Here is a 27,653-nt window from a genome sequence, read left to right as displayed (position 1 = left end):
ACCATCTTGGTTTCATTTCTAATTCCAAACCCATACGGCCATACCACTATATGAACCAAATGCCCCCTAAAAGTTTTTTAGCAATTGAAATTTCTAATTCTCTATGCAACGGTTAGATTTCCGATTCTCATTACCGACAATTTTAGAACTTATATTCTTCTATTAAGGTGTTGTAATTCGAAGATAAAAAGTGGGGAGAATCTTATTCCTCAAACATCAACTATCGTCACAAAATGGTTGAATAATACCATTCCCATATGTAGTACTAGTAGTGTAATATATACAAACAAGCAGCATTCTTTCATGTCATCGGACCATCTATTACAATTACAAGATCTCAGTGCATATACAAATCCTAAAACAAACAATTTACTCCATCCCAAATTCATTACCAATAGCACAACTTTTATATTTCTCATTGTCACAATTTATATACACGTATCCTTTTCGACATTTTTTTTTCTCTACTCTTTTGTTCTATTCCAATATGAATTGTGGCAATTAATTTGAGACGAACATTACATTTAACACCTGAGCAACCCCAAAGTCTGTAAATGATTTCGTTTTCTTTTCCTCTCCTCAAAGATAGGGATCTCAAATTGGAGTACATTGGTGAAACAAGAAATAATGGGTTCCTCTCCATTACTTTACACAGCCGCAGCCCGCAGCTGACTTAAGCCAACATTTTCATCATTAGAGAATTACAATTCTTGGATAAGGGGCCAAAAAAGATTACAGTAAAGGCTTATCCGCTGATTAGAAATCAAACACTGTAAAAATTAAAATAAAAAGTATCAATAATCCCTGTTTTCTTCAATTAGTTTTATGGTGATGAAGCTTAAACATCTTACTATGATCCAAGGAGGATGATAGATAGTGGGGGTCAAAAGCTTTCCTGAGCTCATTATACCTCTCGAGATCGAAATTATGACTCTTCATAAGGCGCTTTTGCTTAGCACTAAAGCGGCTATGGAAGAAGCCTTCGAAAGAAGGTTCCTTAGATGTTCTAAGGAAGAATGCATAGCCAAGCATAAAGTAGGCAGAAGTAACATAGAAGCAAATGGGCTCCATTACATCCCAAGAAAGTTCCCAGAATGTGAGCCTCATAAAGGCCGCGGTTTGGACCACCATGTAGCCCAACCCAGCCCACAACTCCCGGCGAACTAGTGCCTCTGCCTTCCGGTCAAGCTCCATTTTCTGCTCCTCCATCAACTCCAGCTCTTCCCTTCGAGGGTCGTTGGGGTCCAAAACTACGGAAGGTGTGACTAGGCTCTGAATGGCCTTAGTTACCTGTAACCAAAGAAATTGGAAACAAAGGATGTTTGGGTAAAACTTGGCTCCACTTACATTAGCCAGTAATATGAAGACTATGATTTAACATTAACAGGCTGTTACTTAACAAAGTTACAATGGTAAATTACTCCCAATTAATTCTGGAGTAATGAAACGGAGGAAGTAGTATTTTTGGCATGTTACATCAGAATACATGTTAAAATGTTCATGTTCACACAATAGGACAAAAACCACCAAATAAGACTCCTATAGGAGTCATGTATGACTATTTCAAAATGATTGCTAAAAATGGACGGAAAATGCAAGTGTATGATGATGTTCTAACTTCTAAAGGTCATTTTCTTGCAAAAGGACCTGGGCCATTACAATGGAAAAATGGCTGATGACAGCAATCAAATGTCTACTGCTTACATGAATATGACCCTTTTTCTTTAAGATATGTGACATTAAACATGTAATTTTGTATTTATGCATAATTTCAAGTTATTAACTTGAAGAAGTTTCTACGTGCTTTTCCAGAATCTCCAAAACACATATTGGATCTTTATCTTTTTAATTGATATACAACAAAACAAGAACTCACTTGACAATAATTTTGACTTATAAATTAGTGAGATAAAATAAGACGATCAAGGTTAATTAATCTCAAACAAAAGGACTACTGATTTTATTATGAACAAAAAAGTTTATGTAAATTAGGTACCATCATACCAACTAATATTATTTCCCCCCTCAAATCCCCTGAAACATTAGTTTGAGTTTTTGAAATCAAGTGAACAGACATAAATCAAGAAAAATGGTTGGATTTCTTTTTGATGGAAAAACTTGTTTAATTGACATTCAAACGCTTGTATAGAAACTTGTATCAAGATTAAGATTAACATTATGTATAATAATTTCCTATTAGGAGATAATTGTATCTCTCTTAAATCTTTTCAATTTTGTTTTCCATTGTTTTTGTGGGGTGGGGGGAAGTTGGATGATTTTAAGAACTGGAATAAAACAAAAAAAGTCCCAGAAAATGTCTTTCTCTCATCTTTTTCCTCTAAAAACTAATTTAGAACTCTTTGTATTTCATTTTTCTTTTTCCTTCTTTCCTCCCTTCTTTCCTCCCTCTTTTTCTTTTATTTTTGTTTTTCCCCTCTTTCTTCCCACTGTCCTCCTGGAAAAAATACCAGAATGCTAAAAATTGGTCCACAAACGATAAAATAGATGTCAAAAGTGGAACCCTTTTAGATCTGGCGTACCAAAGATTTAATTTCCTGTCCAGAAGAAAATCAAAATCACAAAAAAACACACATAATAAATCTCATCAGTTTTCATCCATCTCAGATATAACACAAATTCAAACACCCAATTTAATTTTACTCCCCACAACAAATTAGTAAACAACATTTGTTTTCTCCTATGTTAAATTTACATATTTTCAATGTTTATGAAATGCAAATGTTGCAACTAATTTGACATAGAGAGTAAAATCAAATGAGAACACAAAAAATCAGATGAAAAACAAAGGAGGAGAGAGAAAATGAAAAATAAGAAACCAACCTGATGAGGACGCAAGCAAACAGCGTTACCCAAAACAATAACAGAACCAGAATCATCCAAAGTTTTAGCAAACCCTAACGCTTGTTCTTTATTCCCACCACAACTTTTTTCAATTAACTCCATAAATCTCTCATACGTTACCCAATCTTTTTCAACTTCTTCTAATCTCTCTCTTATCATCTCTACTTGCGACGCTCTCAATACTTTCCTCACCTCACTTACCGACAACCCTGCCGGCGAGTCATCCTCACGCGCCGTATCTGATGTCACGTGAGGAAGTGGTAATAATCCGCTTAATTGAATGCGGTCTTTTGCAATGTTCATTGATTTTAACTTCTCAACAAGGTTTTCTCCGGTAGGAGGGAATAACCGGAGACCTGATGGTGCCGGTGAATTTGCCGACTGGTAGAGTGGACGGCGTTGCATGTTGCGCTTTATTCTAGAAGGTTCCGGTGGTTTTCCGGCGGGGGTTTTTGATACGGCTGGTGTTGAGAATCTTGAGAGATTGAATAATCTTTGAACTAGCGTTTTCTTGAACGCCATTTTTTGTTTTTTGAAAGAATGAATGAATCAGAAGATCAATAAAAATTGGAAAATTAGGTGTAGTAGTGTTTATATTTTTGGTTTGTTTTGAAGTTTGGAAATATACGGAAGGAAGGAGGAAGGTTTGAATGCATATGTTGTAGGCTGCAAATGCTTTATATAGGTCCCCAAGGGTTAGGGAGATAAGTAAAAGACGAGACAACCCAGCTGTTAAATCAAAACAAACTCAAATAAAAAAAAATTATTCCTTCTGTATTTTATTTTTTCTATTTATAATTTTGATACTATTCATACTTCAAGATAATTTTTAATTTTTTTTCAATCGATGAACATGCGAGAATACAAAAATTATTAAAAGAGACTATCTAATTTTAATATAAAAGTAGACCTAATTACTAAATGAATTAAACGAGTCACCGAGAAAAATTAACCTAGTTACAATTGGCTAATTCTCTTTTTAATCTTAGGCTTACCGCTTACCATTGTCTAATTTTAATTTAGAAGTAGGCGGTCGCTTACAAGACAACCTCGTGAGAATATTGTTTGACTCATCTTAATTATTGCTTTATTAATATCTAGTAGTGAGAATTTTTACTAATGTATCATAAAAGATACTCCTACTCTCTTTCTTTTTCTTTTTTACATTGTAGTAGTGTTTATATGTGGTCTAATTTTAATTTAGAAGTAGGCGGTCGCTTACACGACAACCTCGTGAGAATATTGTTTGACTCATCTTAATTATTGCTTTATTAATATCTAGTAGTGAGAATTTTTACTAATGTATCATAAAAGATACTCCTGCTCTTTTTCTTTTTTTTTTTTTACATTGTAGTAGTGTTTATATGTGGTCTTGTAAAATTCGTCTAGATGTGTAATTAATAATATCAAATTTTTATAATTTTTACTCAAACGAAATAAAAGATATTAAGGGTTATATATATAACGTCTTGAAAATCGCACATCAACAATGTAGCAAACAAAAAGACACAAAGAGAGTGTTTAAGTTTAAAAGATGAATATTAAGAGAGACGCTAGTAGAAAAGTGAAAAGGATAAGGAAAAAATAAAATAAAAGAAGTACAACATAGGTAAAAAGAACAAAATTAAACATTTTGATATACGATTGTACTGACTTAAACTTATTTAAATTAAAGTTATTAGACCTAACTAAACTTATATAGCCGTGGTTTGATCTTATATTTACATTTAATTGAATATGATTAGCCCTGATCAAATCAAATATTAAACATGTTATCGCAAAATCATACGTCTATTAATGTTACGTATACTTAATATGTTTTCATTTTTAGCCTCATGTAGGTACATTTGCATATCAAATCTTTCTAAAAGAATAATTCAGTAAAGGAAAAAATATTTCTCGAATATTCTTTAACGTATGGCTATATATGATGGCTAATATAACTAATTAAGTAGTGGATCAGCTAAATTTCTCTACTTGTTTCACGAGATGAAAAATCAAGATTAATCATTGTACACGTGTTAGGCGGAGAAATTGCCTACCCTCCACCGTCCGATTTAAGACTGTTGTATAATCTATGATGTTTACTTGGAGCCGTTGATTGAGTGTAGATAGGAGAACTCTTCATGATAAACACGTGTGATGAGCAAAAATTAGTCAAAGATCAATGATGGAGTACGATAGGAGTGAGTCGTAGAGAATTATTTCTATTAAAATAATAGTTTAACTATGTATGATGTGTAATATTGAAATGCTGACAAGGATAATGAGAGGATAGAGAAAATTAGATGGCAGCTAAGACTTAAATTTATTTTGCTAATATAATTGGGAGGATTACAATTATAGTTTGCTATTCTAAATATTCAATGCCGTTTACGCAAACGTGTCGCCACATATTCTCCTATATCTTCAATACTAATTTCATAATATAACAGCCTAAGAATGGTTATTTTTTTTTTACTTGTTTTACAATATAAGGAGGAAAATTATCATCAAAGACAATAAAGGAGGAAAATTAGCTTGACTAGATAATTACGAGGATTTTTTAAAAGTTCACCAAAACCTGTCGCCGCATAATTTCGACATTGTCAAGTAAACTCGCCCATTTTGACATCTTGATATGAAATGCATGCATCTAGTCTTTGGTTTTCCACCTTTGAAAGAAAATGAAAAACTATGTTGCTTGGATTCAGATCCATGTTTGACATGAATACGTCGGTGTTCAAGTATCCGATTAAATTATTTTTTGAATAAATGTCTAAATGTCCTAATCATATCTCAATGTCGATAATTCGATATAAGTACTCGAGGTGAACTGAATAGTGAATAGTAGGAGCTAGGGCTGGCAAAAACTGACCTAACCTGATAACTCGACCTGAAATTGACCTGAAAATTCCGGGTTTGGGTTGAGATTTTCGACCTGAAAAAAAATGGGTCAACCCAACCTGACCTGAAAATATAATGGGTTAGGTTCAGGTTGACCTTTTGAACCTGAAAATAACCCAAAATGACCTGATTTAAAAATAACTTATATTATGTTAGGTTAGCCCTTAGCCGGTTAGGTTATAATATTGGGCCAAACCCAACTCACTTCAACCTGAAAATTCTTGCTTTGAATGTTGAAATTTAAACATGTTACATACATGTACATTACCTTTTTGAATTAAGTTGGCAATTTTTTGATCATTGGATATTTAGATTTTTATTTCAGGTCATTTTGGGTTGGTTTCAGGTCAACCCGAAAAATATAAGGTCGGGTTTGGGTTGAGATTTTCAACCCGAAATATAAATTAGGTCGGGTTTGGGTCAGGGGTAAGTGACCTGAAATACAAATCAGGTCAACTTGAAACTAACCCAACCCGACCTGATTATCAGTCCTAGTAGGAGCAACATAGATTTATATTAGGTTTTTGTACTTTTTGTTGAGGAAATCAAAGCAAAGAAAAGAAAATTAGAAAAGGGTTTGTGAAGAAGAGTTGGAACCTTCACCAAGTATATCTTACCCATTTGAATTGAGGGTAGTTGTGATATGGGGACGGTTAAAAGGTTTTTCAAAACTTTGTTATGGAGTTGACAAATGGGCATACATGTGTTCTCTTGTCAACAACAAGCTTAGTGATTTCCAGAAAAAGGAAGAGAGTAAATTCTATAAGAAGAAAACAAAGAGTAAAAAAAGGAAAGACGTCGTTTATGCCTTTATGGGACGTTGAGGATTTGCGTTAACAAGTAATTAGGTTTTTGTTGAAAGGTTAGGTCAGAAAGTAGCATTGGTAAGTTCTATTAGTTTTATTGATGATTTTTTTGGCCTCCTTTCGAAAATCCATGATAGTTAGTTTTATTAATAATAGGAACTAAACTAACATGAATTATTGTGAAAATTGTATTTTTAGGAGGCCGGAGGCGTTTGGTTCAGATATAGGAATGGAAATGGAATAGAATCACGTAGAGGGGAGGAATGGTAACGATAATTGTTTCTTGGGAAATTTCCTCAGGTATCCTTGAAATTTGACGTAATTATCAAATTACCCTACGTTTTGGGAATTTCTCACATATCCCTGAATTTTGATTTTGTGTTTAAAATACCCTTACTGCGAACGAAATCCTGAGCCGTTAGTTTTTTTTTTGTCTTTTTCTATTGATTTCTCTCTTCTCCCATTATCCTCCATTAATCACTATCTAAAGCTCCAAGCTTTCTCCCTTCTCCCAACCTCCATGCCTTTCTCTCTCCTCCCAATATTCATCATCATCTTCCATCTCTTCTTTCTCTCTCCTCTACTCCTATTTTCTCATTCTCGAAGAGCTGAACAATGTACTCTAGTTTCTCTCTACGATGGAAACAATGACATCCTACTATATGAGCTCCATTTCCTTGTTGAGATGAACCTTTTAATTAGTCAAGCAAAACTATAGAAATGACAGCTACCATTATCATCTAAAACATCAAAAATTACAAATTATCCTTCTTAAATTTTCAAAATTCAGGGCTCAAACCGTATAATCTGCACAAAATTCGTTAAATTCACAAAAATATGAGATACCCAGATGAAGATTTGAGTACAATTAGCATTTTCAACCAACAAAACATCTCTTTTTCTGATATAAATTTGTGAGAGGAAAGAGAGTGAGAGAGAAGTAGAAAAGAAAAGGTACAATGGAGTATTTAGTTTGGGTTTTTCGAAATCTTTGGGAGAAGAGAGAAAGGCATGGAGGTGGCAGGAGAGAGAAAGTTTGGAGCTTTAGATAGTTATTAATGGATGATAGTGGGAGGAGAGAGAAAAATTTTAAAGTTTTCAAATAATCATCAATGGAGGATGGTGAGAGCAGAGAGAGAAAATTTGGAGCTTTAGATAGTCATTAATGTAGGGTGGTGGGAGGAGAGAGAGAAAATCGAGGAGAAAGAGAGAAAAAACTAACGATGTCAGGGTTCCGTTAGCATTAAGGGTATTTTGAACACAAAGTCAAAGTTCAGGGGTATCTGAGGAATTCCCCAAATGTGAGGGGTAATTTGAGAATTACGTCAAATCTCAAAGGTACATGAGAAAATTTCCCTTCTTTTATTAGGTGGTTGGTTCAACAATGGAAATAAATCACTTGTTAGGAATGAAAATGATTTTGTTACTCCTCTTACTTGGAGGGTAACATTTTTGGGGTTTGGGTTACCCTCAAGTAAGGGTAATGGTTAACCTACTATCCAAAACAAACAAGAAGAAATGGATTCAGATTACTGAATCTGTTTTCAGGTTCTCAAAAAGCTCAACCAAACAAGGCCTATAATATGATAATGTGTTTGTTGTGCATATACATGCTATGTTTTGATGATGAAAATTAATATAATATGTTATAGTATGAAAGTTTGCAACAGTGAAAGTTTGCAACAGACGATTGAGAAAGGAATAAATACATGAAGACTTTGAAGAAATGAAGAATCAAGATTGAAGTGCAAGTTTATATTCCTAAGTACAGTTACTTTATGCAAAAATGTAATGTACTTGAACAAGGTGATATACTATGTGCTAAATATAGATAATATAAAATTAGTATAATTATTAGAGTTAAGGAAATAAATTATTGCATTAATATTATATGTCTATGTGAAAGGAAATTAATTTTTGAAATAAAACGAAGTTTAAATAAAAATGTGTTTTGATAAAAACCATTTTTATAAAAGATTTTTTTGTAAAACGTATTTTGATAAAAATCGTGTTTTGATAAAACGTGTTTTATAAATTCAGGTTTTCTAATATAGAATTTGGAAAAAGAATTTGAGATAATAAAAGAGTTTGAGATAAAAAGCAAATCTATTGGTTATTCAAAATATAAGATAAACATTGATAACATTGATTTAGGAAAAACTTATCTTTTTAGAAATTAAAGATAAAGATGAAAAAGGATAAAGTTTGTTTTTCTTAAAAGGAAAGTTTTATCCCTTAAATTAAGGAGTAAAAGATAAATATATTTTGAAACGTACGATTTTCGACCAGGCCATGTACCATAAAAGGGTTTTAGAATTCACTTTCATAACTTACGTTTTCAGAGAGAAAAATTAGAAATATTAAGAGCTGAAAACAATTTCCTAAGGCACTGAGCATAGCAATGTTCGAGTCAGATTCAAGTAACTATTATACGGTACGGTTGTAATTGTCCTTTAATTGCTTGATTGAGAATCATACTTTTGAGGGTCTTTTCTTTTTGTAATTTCACTATTATAGAGAGTGTCAACACTTAGGGGGCGTTTGGTTGGGGGGTGTTAAGAAAGGGTAAGGGAAAAACCATTAATGAAACCCTTTTTTGTTGTTTGTTTCACCACTTTAATGAAACCCTTTACCTATTTTTCCTATTAGGTTACCCCCAAAGTCCTCTAAGTTGATTACCCCACCCCCCAAGGGTTTTTGAAAACCCTTACCCCAACTCATTACCCTCCCCTCTCTCTCCTCTTGTATACTGCTCAACTCACTTCAACTTTTTTCCGCTGTGACCATCGGCCGACCTGTGACCATCGCGCCAACCCGTGACCACCGGCCGACCTGTGACCACCGCACCGACCACGACGACCCCATAACCCGGCGAGTTATGTATTTTCTCCGGCGATCAATGCATGATTTCTACTCAAAATTTCGTTTTTTATTTTTTTCCGGCGAATGCAGTATATAAAAAAAATGCAGTAGTTATTCTATAAATTAAACAAATGCAGTAGATGCAGATTCAGTAGATGTAGATGTGAAAATTACGTATAAAGATGAATTTTTTTTTCCTGTGACCACCGTATAAATAAATGCAGTAGATGAAAATTTTGATTTCTATTGTTGTTGAGGTTTTGGGTGATGTAGATGAAAAATTACGTATAATGATGAAGGTGGATTTGGTGAGGTTTTGGGTGAGATTGTTGTTGGTATTGCTGAAAGTCTTTGATATGAATGATTTAGAATGAAGTTTTCTTCTATGATCTTATTTGATTTATGTCAAACACTAATGAGTCCTAGGAAGCCAGAATGAATTGCACGTTTATTTTGATTGAAAACCCATTGGGTTAATGTGAAGAACATGGAGATCAAGCCTACAATTCAAGATGCATTCCATATAGTCAATAAGATCATGGAGCATTATCAATGATATATTTTCTTGTAAAATATGTTATGTGAGAAGTATAATCTAATAAACTGTTGATTCCCTTTCTTAAAAAACCAAACAGTCACAAAGGGAATCAGGGAGTATACCATTCCCTTTCAGGGTTGGAACCAAACAGACAGACAAAATCAGGGTCATTCCTTTCCTTTCTCCTTGTAACCCTTTCTGGATTCATCTCCCTTACCCCTGCGCGAACCAGACGCCCCCTTAGAGTTAAAGGTTGGTTAGCGCTGCTAGGGTTAGTAGTGAGGGAGTCTTATTGTATCAAGAAGTTGATATTTTAGGATTCAAAGAAATAAAGAGTTTTGTTTCGTGTGGACGTAGATCTCAGAGGTGAGATTGAACCACGTTATATCTTGTGTTTGCGTATCAAATTTCACATACTTTTAGTTTAGTTTTCGCAAAAACTCAAATCAGCGATTTACGAGTGTTTGACACAGTGCCAGGCACAGTGCCATAACAAAGATTTTGCGAAAATCGATTAGATTCCGTCACTCAATTCAACCCCCCCTCTTGAGTGTCACCTTGTGTTCCAATAGTGTTGTAACACCGTTGGAGTACGTACTTGCATATATATTACGATGTATTTGAAAAAGAATATAGTATTATATATAACTCTGATTATTTCTCCTCTTACATCTTAGAACTTAGATGAATTTGACGTTCAATAATTCATTTGATACGACTTAAGTTTAGAAAGTTATTATGAATATATTTTTATAGAATCAACGATACAAATTAGCAAGGCATTATTTGGCGTACATGTTTTTGTTTTTAGATTGTGACTAAAGGAACTAACTAGCCATGCATAAGGCCCAGTTTGCCTAAGAAACAAAGTTAACCATGCAGTATAAAAGGGTCAACCACGTAGTAAATAATTTCCAATCTGGCATCAAATAAATTATATATTTATGTTGCATTATAAACTTATAATGGGTTGAGCTTTAAACTTGGTGTCAAAAGTCCATTGAAAAGGAAAAATGTAAGCATGCAACAATAATTAAAGACCGAAAATTCTCAAGCAATTGCCATGGAGTCACCATTATGCCACTCGCTAAATTAGCTATCGGTGACATTTAATTGTCCAAATTAGGTTGGCTCTATAATCACGAAATACCCAGTTTTTTAGACTCATATATTTGTTTGTCCTACTATGAGTAATTTCCCACCGTCTACAACGAGTGGACTAATCTTCTGCAAGAGTTTGCATGGTACCTCAAAAGGGAGCATTCCTTCCAAATGGGATTTTTTCCAAAACCTAGAGGGGTAGATGAGGGTGTGCAAAGAGCCCAACAACATAGGGCCCCCAAAATTATAAAGGCCCCAAAATATATTATTTAGAAAATTTTACTTTATATTTGAAGAAATCACCCTTGTTTTCCAGCCTTAATAAATTTGTCAATGATTTATCTTTAGATTTTCAACTTTCCATCTTAAGAACTCTAACCTTTCATCTTTATTTTCTATAGATTTAGGGGCCAATTTTCATGTTAGAACCGGGCCCCAAAATCTTCAAGATGGTCTTGCCAAAACCAAGATTCAAACTCGAGACTCTTTCATCTTGTCCTAGAAAAATGAATGATTTTTTCGATAAAAATGATTCTAATATTCTAATACTAAATAATTGATAAAATCAACTTTGGTTAAGGAGCGAGAGGCCCTTAACCACTCACGCCAACCCTAATTGATTTTTGAGACTCATATATGACAAAGAAAAGCCTACACGAAATTCAATTGGGACCCTGAAATAAAGTGGGACTTTGACCAATCCCAAGTTCCCAACCCGAAAACAATCCATACAAAAAAAACCATGAAATGCTCATTTCTTATATGGCGACACAACTTAAGCCGAGAAACTGTCCTATATTGACCTGAGTTATTGAACCCATGTAATCCCCCTCAATTTTAAAGAATTTTTATAAATATATTTAAGTATTTATATAGTTATATTTAGATCCAAATGAGTTTGAAAAATGATTTGACTATTTAAAAAGGGTTGACTATTTTTAAAAGTCAAATGAAATTATTTTTCATAGCTTAATAAATTAGAAATATTTTAATTAAGCATGTTTTCATAAAAGTTTTAAATATTAAAGTATATTGAAAAGAGTTTAATGGAATCGAAAATCCTAGAAGGATATAAAGGGAAAGAGTCATGTTGATGACTAAAGTCTTAAATTGTCCATCTTATTAGTCATCAAATTTCATTAAACATCATCTCTTTTCCTAAGCCCATCAAGGGAAGCCTTTACATAAATATCCTAAAACCCAATTATTTCACCCTACCCAATTATTTTCCTCAAAATCACGTTGCTTTACCTCTTTTCCCCTTCCTTCGACTTTTCTCTCTCCCCTTCGTGCGCCATTCTCGTTCTCTCTCTCAAATCTCGTTTCTTCTTCTTCAAGTAACGTTTCTTGTTCAAAAAGAAACATCACAAACCTTGCTCAAAAATCCGAAAGTGCTGCTGCTGGGTTGCTGTCGTGTGCTGCTGTGCCGGCGCCTTCCATCCTCCTTCGTTTGTCGGTTGTTTTCTTTCTTCCTTCCTAAGATTCCATTAAAAGACTGGGTTTTTATGTTATTTTATTATTATTTATCATGCTTACTAATTAAATTTTACTGTTTTTTTATATATATAATTTCGGTCATCATAGTTTATATTATAAGAAATTTCAGATTTGTTTTATTAAGTTTATTTTTAGTTTTAATCATGGAAGTAAGAGTTTTTAGGGTTTTTATTTGCTAGAAACTAAAGAAATATATTATGAACTATGAGATATGTTTTAAGGATGGTTATTAGATTTTAAAAGTGCTGTAATTCCAGAAAAGAATTATTTATGAAGTTTTTAAGGATTTTTAATTGCTAGAATAGTAGTACTATACTAGGAATTAAAAATAACTTAAGTTTGACACTTAAAAAATGATTTTAAAACGTGTTTTAAGGGGTTTTAATTTGATTAAAGTTGCTGTAATTTTTGGTTCAAGTTATTAATTTTAGTTACTTTATTTTCTAGGCAGATAATACGTTGTAGGAGACTTTTAACGATTTAAAAGTGGCCTACAGGCTAGTATATAGCGAGGTACGTACATTATTTACGTGCTATGTGGCTTAGTAACATTTTAAGGAAGGTTTAAATTTTTAGCTAGATAACCTGATTTGTTCGTATATGTGATTTCTGGAATTATTTTACATGTTTTATGCCTGTGTGCAACATGTGACTTAGAATTGTTTATGATTATTGAATTATAATATTTGTATGGAATAATTGATGCAAGCATGTAAGTTAGTTTATTTATTAATTCATATAAGAATTAGTATATGTTAAGGTAAATCATGTAATGCATGTATTCTTTGAGAAGTATTATTTTATTATTTTATGAGGGCCGTGGACCTTATTTGGTAAGTTACAAGTTATACCTATATAAAGGTAAGATTGTTGTTGGCTAGCTTCAACAAGTATAAAGTTAAGAGTAAAAAGGAATTAAAGTAGTCTTGGATTGTGAATTGTGATCACGTGTTAAATCCAAAGATAAAATAAGTTCAGTTGTGAATGTCTGTTTATTTATGTATGTGTCACTTATATGTGCGTGTCAATATAGGTAATAATATGTAAATAACGTAAAGTGTAACGAGAATAAGTTATAGTCTTTAGACTGGTGCACGTCTAGAGTTGGACATAAGGGTTGGAGTACATGGTGGTAGCCCATGGCTTTTCTAGGAATGGATTGATCACCATCCCTCTTTTATTTCAAAAGTTCCTCGATATCGCAGGTAACTCTGAAATGCGGAGTCGCGCTCGCATTTCACATTAGTAGTTAAGTCAACTCGTCCAATAACTATTCCATTTAAGTATCAAAAGATGTTTGGGTTTATTTCAGTAAAAGTTCCCTGCAGATTATTATATGTTTATTTATTATTTATTCCTACACGTTATTGTTTAGTATCATGTTTAGGAATATTTATATTTGATATGTAGTACTCAGCTTTGCTGATTACGTGCTTTACTTGTGTGTGTGATCATGGCTTTGCCTATTGATCCTGTGATGATCCTTCTGGTGAGCAGAGTCGATATAGAATTGACAGTACAGGTTCGCAGATGTGCATCACATTGGGAATCTGGAGTGGAGAGACTATATATATCTAGCGTAGTTTAAGTTTTGTTTTCGTAAGAACATATTTATTTCAGATGTGGTTTACTTAAGTTGGTGTGTTTAAGTTTCAAACACTTGTCATTTATTTAGTAAGTATTAATAAAGTTGGTTTTTAGTAAATTGTTTTCTGCTGCAAAATTCTGAATAAGCCGATACGTTATCACACGGGCGATAATGCCTGGGTAATTCTCTAAGTTCTATATTATAAAGTTATTTCTGAAAAGAGAGAATTATCGGGGTGTTACAACCCATACCTTATAGATCAAATTCTCTTCGAATACAAAGTTGACATTGTTTCGACGGAAGTGAATAAACAAACAATAAATAGCGAAAAACGAATAAAGAAGACACAAGATTTAACGAGGTTCACTATCAATTTGATAGCTACATCCTAATGGAAGGGAGAAAATCTTTCACTATGATCAAGCGGATTAATGAATATAATAGGCAAGGAATTCACTAGAATACTCCATTCTATAAATCTCTCAAAGTTCTCTCTATGAACTTCTTTATTGTTTTCTCTGTCTTGTATTTGGATGATTATTCTAATTAACCCACAAATAGAGCATATATGGCTAGGTTAATAATACATGAGAATAAGAGGCTAAAAGAAACAAGCCCTAGGTCATTTAATGACCACCCCACCCCCCGCGTAATGCGTGTGCTGCTGCATTCAAGAAGTCCGCCATTTGCCGCAACCCGTGGCTCGACATCCCACGCTACAACATCAAGACTAATTTGGCCGCGCTCCACGGCTCGCGAATCCACACTACTGCTTTTGCCGCGCCCTGCAGCTCTGGACAAATTCCTTCAACAATTGATGATCTCCTTCGTCGATTGCCGTACAACCCAACACTCCTATGGTCAAGATCAAGTCATCATTCTCACAAATCTCCACCTTGACTTGCATCTTCTATAAGTACTGCACCTTGAAATAATAACCATGATATCTCTCAACAATACACGAGATCTTGACCCCTCCCAAGTCTCACACCTTAACCCAGAGCCGGACTTTTCCCTCTTTATCCCAGGGTCGGGATTGCCTCCACCTTGAGGCAACAACCCCCCAAAGGAGGCTATATGTGACTATCAACATTCAATAAGTCCAAGCAATGTTTGAACTTGCGAACCAGAACTGGCTTGGTGAATATATCAACTGGGTTATCAGCAGTTCCCAACTTTCTTCACCACTATCCGCTTCTCACTTCTCGAAAAATGATATCGCACATCAAAGTGCTTAGTTCTAGCATGATGCACCTGATCCTTGGCGAATAACACTCAAGCAATCACAATACACAGTCGCACAATCATGATGTAAACCTAAATCACTAACCAAACCATGTTCCTGTATACCCTACTTTGCCACACCAGTTAGAGCCATGTGCTTGGCCTCCGTAGTAGACAAAGTCACTGAAGACTGCAACGTAGCCTTCCAACTAATCACGACCCTCCTAGAGTGCATACATACCCAGTCATTGACCTTCTAATGTCTATATCCGCAGCATAATCCGAATCAGAATATTCAGTCACCAAGCACTCAGTATCATTCCCATATATGAGACCCACATCTACCATTCCTTTCAAATAGCGGCAAATTCGCTTCACGGCTTGCTAGTGTTATTTCCCAGGTTGAGTAATAAACCTACTAACAACACTAACAACATGAGCTATATCTGGCCTAGTGCACACCATAGCATACATCAAACTACCAACGACACTAACATACGAAACCTTAGACATGTACTCGTTCTCCTCATCAGATTGAGGAAGAAGAACGACAGAAACACGAGCATTAGCATTAGCAGTAGCAGTAGCAGTAGCAGAAGTATCAACAGTTTCAGAGTACTTATACCAAACCCGTCGAGTACCTTCAAGATGTAAGTTTTCTTAGAAAGGAAAAGTTTCTTCTGAGCACGATCCTTATAAATCTCCATGCCTAGAATCTTCCTTGCTGCTCCAAAGTCTTTCATGTCAAACTCAGAACTCATAAGCTTTCAATTTCACTACATCTAACGTTTTCTTTGTTGCAATAAGCATGTCATCAACATATAATAATAAATAAATATAAGAACCGTCCTCCACCTTGCTATGATAAACACGACAATCATAAGGACCCCTATAAAAGCCATGCTCAACCATGAAGCTGTCAAACATCTTATACCACTGCCTATGTGACTGCTTAAGTCCATACAAGGACTTCTTTAGTCGGCAAGCAAAGTTCTCCTTCCCTGGAACATCGAATCCCTCTGGCTGACTCATCAAAATATCCTCGCCCAACTCTCCATGTAGGAAATCTGTTTTCATATCAAACTGCTCAAGCTCCAGATCAAAATGTGTTACTATTGCTAATAACACTCTAATAGAAGTATGCCGTACCACATGTGAGAAAATCTCATTGTAGTCTACCCTTCCCATTGTATGAACCCTTTTAGAAACTAGTCTGGCTTTGTATCTAACACTGTCACCACCCTCTGAAATTCCTTCTTTCCTCTTGAACACCCACTTGCAACCCACCACCTTACTACCATGTGGCACTTTCACGAGTTCCCATGTATGATTCTTGCGAAGAGACTTTATCTCCTCACTCATAACAACTAGCCACTTGAATGATTCGTTACTAAAAAATGTTTTCTTGTAGGACATTGGTTCAGGTGACTATATCACCGGCTACATGTAATGCATACCTAATCATCTCCTTTACACAGTAGTTTCGGCCATGAACTTTTCGGCCTTTTATCTGTTCAATTAGTCACTACGTCTTCTTCCTAGGTCATGTTTTACCTTCATCAGCAGTTTCCTCATGATCAAACTCGAGTTTAGTTATTTCATCAGCAATAACTCCATCTATCTAACTAGTCTTCGCAGTAGGAGAATCTATTGGAACATCATCCTCCTCCTGAATCGAACCTGTGTCTCAGAAGTAGGAACTGCCGTAATTACTTGCTCAATTCCTTAGGAGTGTTATCATCAGCTTTGACTTGCAGGTTTGTTAGCAGATACAAACATAGTCTTAACATCAAAAGTAACATCTTTACTAAGTATGACACGCCCTTCTAATGGGGATCAAATATGGTGACCCTTAACACCATTTCCATATCCCAAAAAACAACCCTTCTTAGGCCTTGGTTCAAGTTTACCTTCACTAACATAATAATAAATAATACAACCAAAGACACACAAACTAGAATAATCAGCACTTCTCCCAGACCATACCTCATAAGGTATCTTGCAGTCAATACCTGTATGTGGACCAAGATTTATCAAGTAGCATGCCTTTTTCGCAGATTCACTCCGTTACTTTCTAGTTAACCTTACATTAGATAGCATGCATCAAACTCTCTCTAGCAGATCTAATTCAACTAGGGGTGTAAGTTCGGTTTTTGGTTTGGTTTTAGGTCAAAACCAAACCAAACCGAAATAAATTCGGTTTTGAAATTTCCAAACCAAATCCAAACCGAAATTCGACTCAATCCAAACCAAACCAAACCAAAATATGAAACCAAAAACCAAACTAAACCAAACCGAATTTTTTTATCTTTCAAAATCCAAACCAAACCAAACCATATTTTTTCATATTTCAAAATCCAAATCAAACCGAATGTAAACCAAACTTTTCGATAAAAATAACCCTGCTTCCAAGCTTTAAGTTTACCAACTACCAAGTTACATCATACAATGCCACCAACATAAAATTTCTACCATTTGATACATGTTTATGGTGATAGTAATTAGTACCAAACAATTTTTTAAAATACAAACACGTCAATCTAAATGCTAAATCAACTTCATAAAGCTAGGAGCAAGAAACATCTCGGCATGGCTTAGTCATCTTCAATATCAACGGTCTCGGGGATCAACCATCATCCTCATCAACGTCCTCAAGCACAATCTTACTCAAATCTTGAAATAAAAGGAAAAATACAAAAGGAAAACATAATTAATAGCAACAAAATCTACTAACACAAACATAATAAAGTAAATGCAAATATAATATATTACCTTCTTCAAGTTGTTCCACGTATTCCAAGTCTTCTTCCACACACATAGGAATTGGGGAAGAGCGTAGCCAATCTTGGGCACAAATCAAACTCTCAACAACTTTAGGAGTAAGGGATATCCTTGAATTATTCTTTTTCAAAAAACTCTTAAGCTTTCTCTTTTCACCTAAAAATATCTCATAACAATCTTTTGCAATTGTCACTCTAGAAGGCACATGAAATCTCGGCTCCAACACACCACAAAATTTTCTAAAACCTTGAGCCTCAACAAATTTGAATGGCAATTCATCAATAATAATCATCAAAGCCAAAGCTTTTCTACAACTTTGAGCATCAAATTTTTGATAAGAAAGACTACTACTAGTCACACCAGTTTTCTTATTCACACATTGAAAAGACAATAAACTTTGCTTAGAATCTCTTGGTGTGTTATAGGGATACTTACGACACTTGTTGAGATGAGCCCACAAAGTACTAGTTCCATTCTTTTTTGGGTCACAATTATACCTAAGCGCACAATATTTGCATTATGCTCGAATTCCTTCATCTGTTTCTTGCTTCTCAAAGTGCTCCCAAATTGGTGATCGATCTTTCATACGCTTCCGAGTTCCCTTCTTGGAGGAGGCAGATGCTTGTGGTGGTTGTGGAGCTTCAACATTTCCGGCAGAAGACATTACTAGATGTCTAAATGATTCTACAAAACAGCAGTGAATCAGTGATATCAATTTCCTATTTTCATAACTAATTTTACACTATTAATTTACACTACTAATTTAAGAGATAATATAATGACATTTACACTACTAATTTAAGGGACAATACAATGAGTCACTGACATTTACACTACTAAATTACTAATAAGTAATAACAGTTATTGTTTTCTCTAGTTAAAATTCGTATATTCATATTTTCGTATGTTAAATATTGTTAATATTAAGAAATACCAAATTAATATTAAAAAAAAAAAAGAAACAAAAAAAAATAACAGACAAAATTCGTATGTTAAGTGATAATAATTTGGTATTTTCATAACTAATATTAAAAAAAATAAACACAAACAAAAAAACAGAGATCAATGACAATATATTCATATTTTCTATTTTTCGCAACTAATATTAAAAAAAAAACAAAAAAAAAACAGAGATTGATATATTTTCGTAACTAATAATAAAAAGAATAAACAAAAAAAATACCTGATCTGAAAGAGGAAATGGCGTGCACAACCTCTTCAAGTTCTGTCGCGTGCGGCGTGCCGGCGTGCCGCGTGGGGATCTGTAGTTTAGGTCGCAGCCGTCGCCCGTCAGGGAGAGGAGAAGAGAGGAGGTGGAGAGGAGGAGTTAGGGTTTACTCTTTACTGGTTTAGTTTAGGTCTTTAGAAGGTTAGTAGTTTAGGATTCAAAAGACATTAAGTGGGCTGGGGCGCTGGGCAGGTCGCTTGGTCCAGTTTTCAATTTCGGTTTTTTCGGTTTTCCAAAACCAAAGCCGATCCAAACCAAAAAACCATTTTTTTTTTTTTAATCCAAACCAAACCGAATTTCAAAAAAAAAACCAAACCAAATTACTAATTCGGTTTGGTTTGGTTTGGTTTGGTTTTCGGTTTTAACCAAATAACTTACACCCCTAGATTCAACCGCTCTGCAACACTATTCTGCTATGGTGTTCTCCTAAAACTCATTGAATTCATCATCAACAAATTCATGACCATTATCCGTAGGTAGCCTTTTAATCTTCTTGCCTGTCTGATTTTTCACTAAGACTTTGCATTGCACAAAAGTCTTAAAATCCTCTCCTTCATGCTTTAAACAATAAAGCCAATTGTACATGGGGAAATCATCAATAAAAGTCACAAAGAAACTGAATCCTCATATACCTTCTACCCGATCAGGCCCCAACAATCTGAGTGAATATAATCCAGTGTAGCCTTAGTTATATGAATACCCTTGCTAAACTTATCCCGGTGTTGCTTACCCAACACACAATGTTCACAAAAGTCAAGGTTCTTCACCTTGTGGCCATGAACAAGATTCATCTTGGATGATATATGCATCCCATGTTCACCCATGTCACCAACTCGTTTGTGCCACAACTTAGTCACCTCCTCAGGACTCGTAGATTCAACATTTGCATAACCAATTAGTATAGTAATACACTGCACAACATACAAAGTACCCACTTGGTTCCCTTCACCAACTTCGAACCTTTCCGCACAAATAGTTCCTCATCCGAGCTAGAAAAATTAAACCCTCCTTTATCTAAGACTCCCAGACAAATCAAAATTTTCCTTAACTGTGAAACATGCAAAACATTCATCAACGTATGAACCTCACCCTCAGTGGTTCTTATCTTAATGGAACCTCTCCCTACAACCTTACAAGTAGCATCGTTACCCATGATAACATTACCACCATCACAAGACTCATAAGAGGTAAATCAATCACGATGAGGACATATATGGTAAGACCACCCCGAATCTAGAACCCAATGGTTAGACTGACTAGACACTTCAACAGCTGCTAGTGCTAAGCCCTCCTCGGAATCATATTTTGTACCTTGTTGAGAAATGTTATCATTGGAAGCTTTAGGATTTTTAGGGCATTAATGCTTCCAATGGTAAGGTTCTTTACAGATGTGACAGACATTCCTGGGATTGGCCCCTTTACCCTTAGACTTTTTCTTCTTCTTAATAACCTTCCCCTTAGCTGAGTTACCACTAACCCAACCGATGAATCTCCACCACTCTATGTCGTTGCCGCCTTCTGGCGCAACTCCCTCGTAAATAGTGTTGATTTTTCACGTCTTCTAGGGTCACAGTCTCTCTCCCAACAACAAATGATTCAACAAATTTTTCATATGTATTTGGAAGTGAAACAATAAAAATAAAAGCATCATCTTCATCCTTAATCTTAACATCTACATTATGCTAATCAAGTAAAATAATATTAAGTTTATCTAAATGATCTCTTAGAGACGTACCTCCTTGCATGCACAAGTGAAACAAACGTTGCTTCAAAAACAACTTGTTGGTGAGTGACTTTGTCATGTAACAACAGTCATTTCTTCTGCAACTTTCGTGATCACATCGTTAACCAAACATAGCAAAATCATGGAGTGAACCTTCTCCTTTATTGCCTCCAATTCGACCTTACTAGGGTCGTCTACAGCTTTGCTTTTGTCATCATTTTTTACAATAGGTTTCCAGGTGCCTTGTTGCTTTAATAAAGCACGCATCTTTATCTGCCATAGCCCAAAACAAATCTTAGCTCCCCGTAAACTTGTCAATCTTCGAGTTCATCGTATTTATCTTCCCAGATTCCTTACACTAGTTTTAATCTCAAGCTCTGGTACCAAGTTTGTTGCAATGGAAGCGAATAAACAAACAATAAAACGTGAAAAACGAATAAAGAACACGCAAGATTAACAAGGTTCACTATCAATTTGATCAAACTCTTTCACTATGATGAATACAATGGACAAGGAATTCACTAGAATACTCTCTTCTATGAATCTCTTTAAGTTCTTTCTATGAACTTCCACTAGTAGATTTTGAATCAAATGCAATGGTGACATGCAATGGTTAACAATGATGCAACGATCTAATGCAACAGACAATATTATTGCAACGGTTCAGGATTTCACTAGAATACTCTTCAATGGTATCTAAGTCGTTCACGAGTTCATCGCAGTTTTGTCGCTCCGTCGCTAAACTACATCTCGCAGTCGGGACGCTCACTTCTGAAGGCAGGACAGCCTCGCAACCATATACTAGTGAGAACGGTGTTTGTCCAGTCGCAGTTCGTGGTGTCGTGCGATTAGCCCATAAGATGGAAGGTAACGCTTCCTCCCATTCACCCTTCTTGGCTGTGAGTCGCTTCTTCAAAGAGTCAATGATCGTCTTATTACTGGACTCAGCCTGTCCATTGGCTTGCGGATACGTGGGTGTTGACGTTAACAACGTTATGCTCCATTCATTGCAGAAACGTCTTGTCTCGTTGCTAATGAACAGCGACCCATTATCGCATACTATCTCAGACGGAACACGAAACCTGCAAATAATGTTAGTATATATAAAAGAAATCACCTCCTTATCGCGTACCTGTTGAAAAGAACCTGCTTCAATCCACTTAGAAAAGTAGTCAGTTAGTGCCAACATAAAGACCTTCTGGCCTGGGGCTGGAGGTAACTTGCCAACTATGTCCATGCCCCATTTCATGAAAGGCCAAGGTGTTAGAGTAGGATGCAAAACTTCACAAGGTTTATGCGTCATACCTGCGTGTCGTTGACAACTATCGCATTTGGCGACATACCTTATCGCGTCTTTCCTCATCGTTGGCCAATAGTATCCCATGCGCAGTACTCTGTTGGATAAGCTGCGTCCTCCTGAATGATTTTCACAAGTGCCTTCATGCATGTCCTTCAGGACTTGCCCCCACAGATCCTTTTCCAAACAACGCAGGTAGGGGCCTGCGGCAGATTTTTTGAACAGTACTCCTTGAATGAGTATGTATCGCGACGCTTTAAACCGAAGTCTGCGTGCCTCTGCCTTATCTGTTGGAAGTACGTCGTTAGCAAGGAAATCATAAAGCGGTTTTGTCCAACTGACACTTACCTCCTCCGCGTCAGGTTCGCTCTCAGATACGAGGTTACCGATGTTACTAATGACCTCATGGTCGTCTTGAAGCCGTTCGACCGTCGTCGTGACAGCGTCCCCAACGCTCCTAGCGATAGCAGGATTCGTCAAATCAACTATAGGGACGGACGTAAACGAAACGTCCCTTAAAGAAGATCCGAGATTGGCCAATGCATCCGCTTGCGTGTTCTGGTCCCTTGGTATCTGCAAAATGTCAAATGAATTAAACACTTTACTTTTACGCTGAGCTATTTCTAAATACATGGCCATTTTAGAGTCCTTTGCCGTGAATTCGCTCTTGACTTGGCTGACTATCAGCAGTGAATCACTGAAAACTTTCAATGCTTTTGCTCTCATGTCTTCTGCTAACGTCATTCCTGCTATGAGCGCCTCGTACTCGGCTTCGTTATTCGTCGCTCTAAATTCACAGCAAATGGCTCGTACTATCTTGCCCCCTTGTGGCAACTTTAGCACAATGCCTAGACCTGCACCACAAAAGTTAGAAGACCCATCAACAAACAGTATCCAAGAGTCGTCGTTTACTTGATTAATCTTTGCGACTTCGTCGTCCGCAAGCTTTTCTAGCTCTGCCACAAAATCTGCCACAAAATCTGCCAAAACTTGTGACTTGATAGCTCTTCTTGGATGAAATTGGATATCGTACGCACTGAGCGCTATTGCCCACTTGCTCATGTGTCCTGTCAATTTTGGGTGTCGCAAGACAGACTTGATAGGATAGTTAGTCATAACGATAACAGTATGTGTTTCAAAATAGTGCCTAAGCTTTTTAACAGCTACGACTATGGCTAAAATGAGCTTCTCTAATGAAGAATACCTGGTCTCCGCGTCTAGCAGAGACTTACTGACATAGTAGATTGGCAGCTGCTGGCTTTCCGCTTCCCGCGTCAGGACAGCACTGATGGACACATTGCTTACCGCGAGATTGAGCTGCAACGTCTCTCCGATATTTCGCTTTGACAGCAACGACGGCGACGCTAAGTAGCTTTTAAGTTTCTGCAGCGCGTCTTCGTGTTGTTGCGACCAGTCGAAGCCCTTATTCTTTCTTAGGACGTCATAAAATAGATGGCATTTTTCAGACGACCGGGATATGAAACGATTCAGCGCGGCTACATGACCGGTCAACTTTTGTACCTCCTTGACGCTTCGTGGAGATTGAATGTTAATGATGGCTTTTATTTGATCCGGGCTGGCTTCAATTCCTCGTTGCGTAACGACAAACCCTAAGAACTTTCCTGCAGACACTCCAAATGTGCACTTAGTGGGATTTAATTTCATGCCATACCTTCGCAGGACGTCAAAAGCCTCCGACAGATGCTGGATGTGATCGTCTGCTCGCTTGGATTTGACGAGCATGTCGTCTATGTATACTTCCATGGTGTCGCCCAGTTGGTCTTTAAACATTTGGTTGACCAATCGCTGATATGTGGCACCTGCATTTTTCAAACCAAAAGGCATGACCTTATAACAATATATACCTTTATCAGTGACAAACGCGGTCTTTTCCTGATCATCCGGATGCATCAATATTTGGTTGTACCCGAAATATGCGTCCATGAATGTTAAAAGCTCGTGACCTGCCGTCGCGTCGATCATTGCATCTACATGAGGGAGATGGAATGGATCTTTGGGACACGCTTTGTTCAAATCTTTGAAATCGATGCAGACTCTCCACTTTCCGTTCTTTTTGCTGACCACCACGACATTGGCTAACCAATCTGGATACTTTACCTCGCGAATCTTTCCGGTGTCGGTCAGCTTTTGAACCTCGTCATTGATGACTTGATTCCTTTCGGGTGCGAATTTGCGTCTTTTCTGTTTCACGGGCTTATGATCGGGGTCGATGTTGAGCTTATGCGTGATGACGTCAGGACTGATTCCTGTCATATCCTCATGGGACCAAGCAAAACAATCTTGGTTAGCTTTCAAAAAATCAACTAACTGACCTCGTATTTCTTGCGACAACGTCGCTCCGATCCGGACGACACAATCGGGGATGGATGGATCGAGCATCATTTCATCCAAGTCCTGCTCGCTGTGCGCGTCGGGCGCTGATCCATCCTTTAATTGTTAGATGGACGCTTTTGGGGGTTTGAACGACGAACTATAGCATTCTCTTGCAGATTTATGCTCCCCCTTTATTTCCTGGACGCGACTTGGTTGGAAACTTCAGTGACTGATGATAAGTTGAGGGGACGGCCTTCATCTTGTGTATCCATGAAGTGCCGAGAATGATGTTTTACGCGGACGGGCAATCCACAACGTTGAATCTGGTTGGCAAGTTGACGCCTTTGGCTAGCGTTGGCAATGTGATCTCTCCGACAGTATGTTGGGCCTCTCCACTGAATCCTGCCAAAACAATAGACTTTTTAGTAATATCTTTATCGCACAAACCCATACCATCGACTAACACCCGCTTCAACAAGCAATTACTGACAGTCAGGGATATGACTAATCCATCGTGATGCTCTACGTCGCAGACATCATCGTCGTCAAAGGTTATTGCCATTGCTTCGAGCTTACGTTCTTCAGCTGTCCTGCAAGATTTAAAATAGGCGGACGAGGGAGTACCCTCTCTTGCTAGCCTCCTGGCTGCGGAATACGTTAGTCCACATACATCAAACTCACCAGAAATAACATTGATTACCTTTACGTGTGTGGGCGACGCAGGAGGGTCGGACTGCGTGGTACTCCTACCGAAGGACGCTTTACCTTTGTCGCTCAAGCGGTATTTAAGGTGCCCCTTATTGAGCATGAACGCGACCTCTCATCGCAACGCAATGCACTCCTCCATTTTATGGCCATGGTCATGATGGAACTGACACCACCTTGTTTGATCTTTTTGCGCTTCCGGTCGGTCGCTCTTTTTTGGCCAACGAACGGGTGCTCCGATTTTGGATAAAGCATTCACGACGCCTCCGACATCGACGGAAAATCCGTAAGAGTCTAGGTCTGGGAAGGTCGACGACTCTGTCCTTGCGTCGTTACCTGCATTCTCGACAACGTCAGTAACATTGTTTACCTGATTTGAGCGACTATATGGATGGCTTCGCCAATTATTCTTCTTGGGGACGAAAGCCTTCCGGTCAGCAGGGGTCTCTGGTGCACGTCGGGTTGATATGGTGTTGAGGATGGCATCATCTTCCTCCAATATCATCTGCGCTAGTGCTCGCGACTTGACTTCCTCAAACGCCTGGCACAGATACTTCGTCAAATAGTTATTCTGCTTTTCTGCTTTTCGATCTAGACCATGCGCTTTGCCGTGAGATTCACTTTTGCTTCGCCTTGATCGTTTTCTTCATTGTTTAAGGGCTCTTCATCCTCGGGCTCTTCGTCATTTTCAAGCTCCTCACTATCTGACTCAGAAAGGTTCCCCATGAAGGGGATGTCGTTCATATTAGCGCGACGTCGGACCTTCGAAGCTTTGGACGACGCTAACTCTTCCTGCAATTTCTGGATTCTTTCCTGCGATGTCGTGAAGTCGGTAGCTAGCCGCTCATTGGCTTGCTTCATTTCGAGCATTTCTGCTCTCATTTGTTCATATTGTCTCTGCATTTCCTCGAGGTTAGGTGTTTCTCCCGTTTGATGGATTTTGAATAGTAGATGGTTTGGTTATGTCCCACGGTGGGCGCCAAATTGTTTATGCTAAAATTTATCACTTACGACGAAATTAAAGTTTGGGACGATTTAACCAGATTATGTTTAAGACAATGCGACAAACGAATGCAATGGGGATCAAAGGGGATGAACACACAAAAATGGTGACGCGGAAAACCCCAATGAAAGTGGGTAAAAACCGCCGGTGGATGGAGATCCACCAATCTACTATGGTTTACCGTCTTTCTTAGTGAGTGACTGTCGTTACAAAAGTACCTCTGTCTCGAGTGTTCTCTCGATAATAATGCGTAAAAAAAAGACTAATGATTCTCTACCCCCTTTTGTATGCCTCTTTTCCCCCCTTGGCTTTTTCTCAATGAATACATAATAAATTCACTAATTATTACATTAATTTTGGTCCTTCAATCATGGGAGATCTTCCTCATGTACGCTCCAACGTCATGATCCTTGCTCTTTAACGGCTGAATTTATGCCTCATTACACTCCTTCCTTATTTAGCTGAACCGTTACCACTTAATGCTCTGCTCCAATCTCGCGTCCTATGATGCGTCTTCAAGTCATAGTTACTTCGTCATCATGTCAGATGGCATCATGTCATCGAGTCATTGCGTCAATGTCATCCTGTCAAAAAATTCAGCCATAACACTAGTGTTATGTAGTGTAAAACTAGCAATTTATATCACAACTCCCAAAGATGGATTCTTAGAACTAGAGACTTGTGCAACAATGATTGGTTCAAATCCCGAAGCAAACTCCTGACCAGCAACCTGCACAAAAAGGGACCCACCCTGGAGGTTTGGGTGGTATTTCCCCCTCCGATGCTTAAGTCAGATATCAGGGATGTAAAGGAACTTTTGAGAGAGAAAGTAGAGAGAGAGAGAGAAGAATTTATGACAGAGTAACAGTACTATGCCCTGAAAAACGTACCTTTCACCCTGAAATCAAGGACTATTTATACTGTTTGAAATGACTGCTGTGCCTTGATGTCACCCTAATTTGGGAGCATCTGATTGGCTAATCAAAGTTTTGGGACACGTGGCAGCTGTTAACTGGTCAGTACACCTCACTTTCATATAAAGGTGTAAATCAGACTTGCTGGGCCTAAGTACAGTTTTTGGGGCCAGAAGAAGGTCTTTTTAGTACGTTTCCAGAGAAACGTACTTTTAGGCCTGTCACCTTCAGGCCCTTTTGTACTTTTATTCCCCTGCATGTATGCCACTTGTAGGGCTCAGATGAGACCACGTGTCAGTACCAG

The 27,653-nt window shown here is 37.1% G+C and overlaps 1 protein-coding gene and 1 long non-coding RNA gene across 3 annotated transcripts; both read right to left on the bottom strand.

Moving 5' to 3' along the window:
- Positions 1–537: 537 nt before the first annotated feature.
- Positions 538–3,529, bottom strand: LOC104895961 (calcium uniporter protein 2, mitochondrial). Of its 2 annotated transcripts, XM_010682610.4 has the most exons (3): positions 2,842–3,529; positions 2,541–2,555; positions 538–1,290 (listed from the first exon to the last, which is right to left on the bottom strand). In XM_010682610.4, the coding sequence occupies exons 1-3, from the start codon at positions 3,382–3,384 to the stop codon at positions 814–816; spliced, it is 1,035 nt and encodes a 344-aa protein (XP_010680912.1). In that variant the 5' UTR covers positions 3,385–3,529; the 3' UTR covers positions 538–813. The 2 variants fall into 2 exon arrangements, with proteins under 2 accessions (XP_010680912.1, XP_010680913.1); XM_010682611.4 differs by lacking the exon at positions 2,541–2,555 and having other exon boundaries at positions 2,842–3,528.
- A 14,156-nt stretch (positions 3,530–17,685) lies between these two features.
- On the bottom strand, positions 17,686–19,898 carry LOC104886854 (uncharacterized). Its single transcript, XR_007275562.2, has 2 exons — positions 18,302–19,898; positions 17,686–18,037 (listed from the first exon to the last, which is right to left on the bottom strand). It is a non-coding gene; the product is annotated as an uncharacterized LOC104886854 (long non-coding RNA).
- Between the last annotated feature and the right edge of the window lie 7,755 nt (positions 19,899–27,653).

This window comes from Beta vulgaris, chromosome 6, assembly GCF_026745355.1.
Source record: "Beta vulgaris subsp. vulgaris cultivar EL10 chromosome 6, EL10.2, whole genome shotgun sequence".
NCBI lineage: Eukaryota > Viridiplantae > Streptophyta > Magnoliopsida > Caryophyllales > Amaranthaceae > Beta > Beta vulgaris.
Note: the sequence above shows the minus strand (reverse complement) of the source record. Positions and strands in the feature narration are given on the sequence as shown.

Coding starts and splice junctions, on each gene's coding strand:
- LOC104895961 (XM_010682610.4), bottom strand. CDS start 3,384: ATGGCGTTCAAGAAAACGCTAGTTCAAAGATTATTCAATCTCTCAAGA.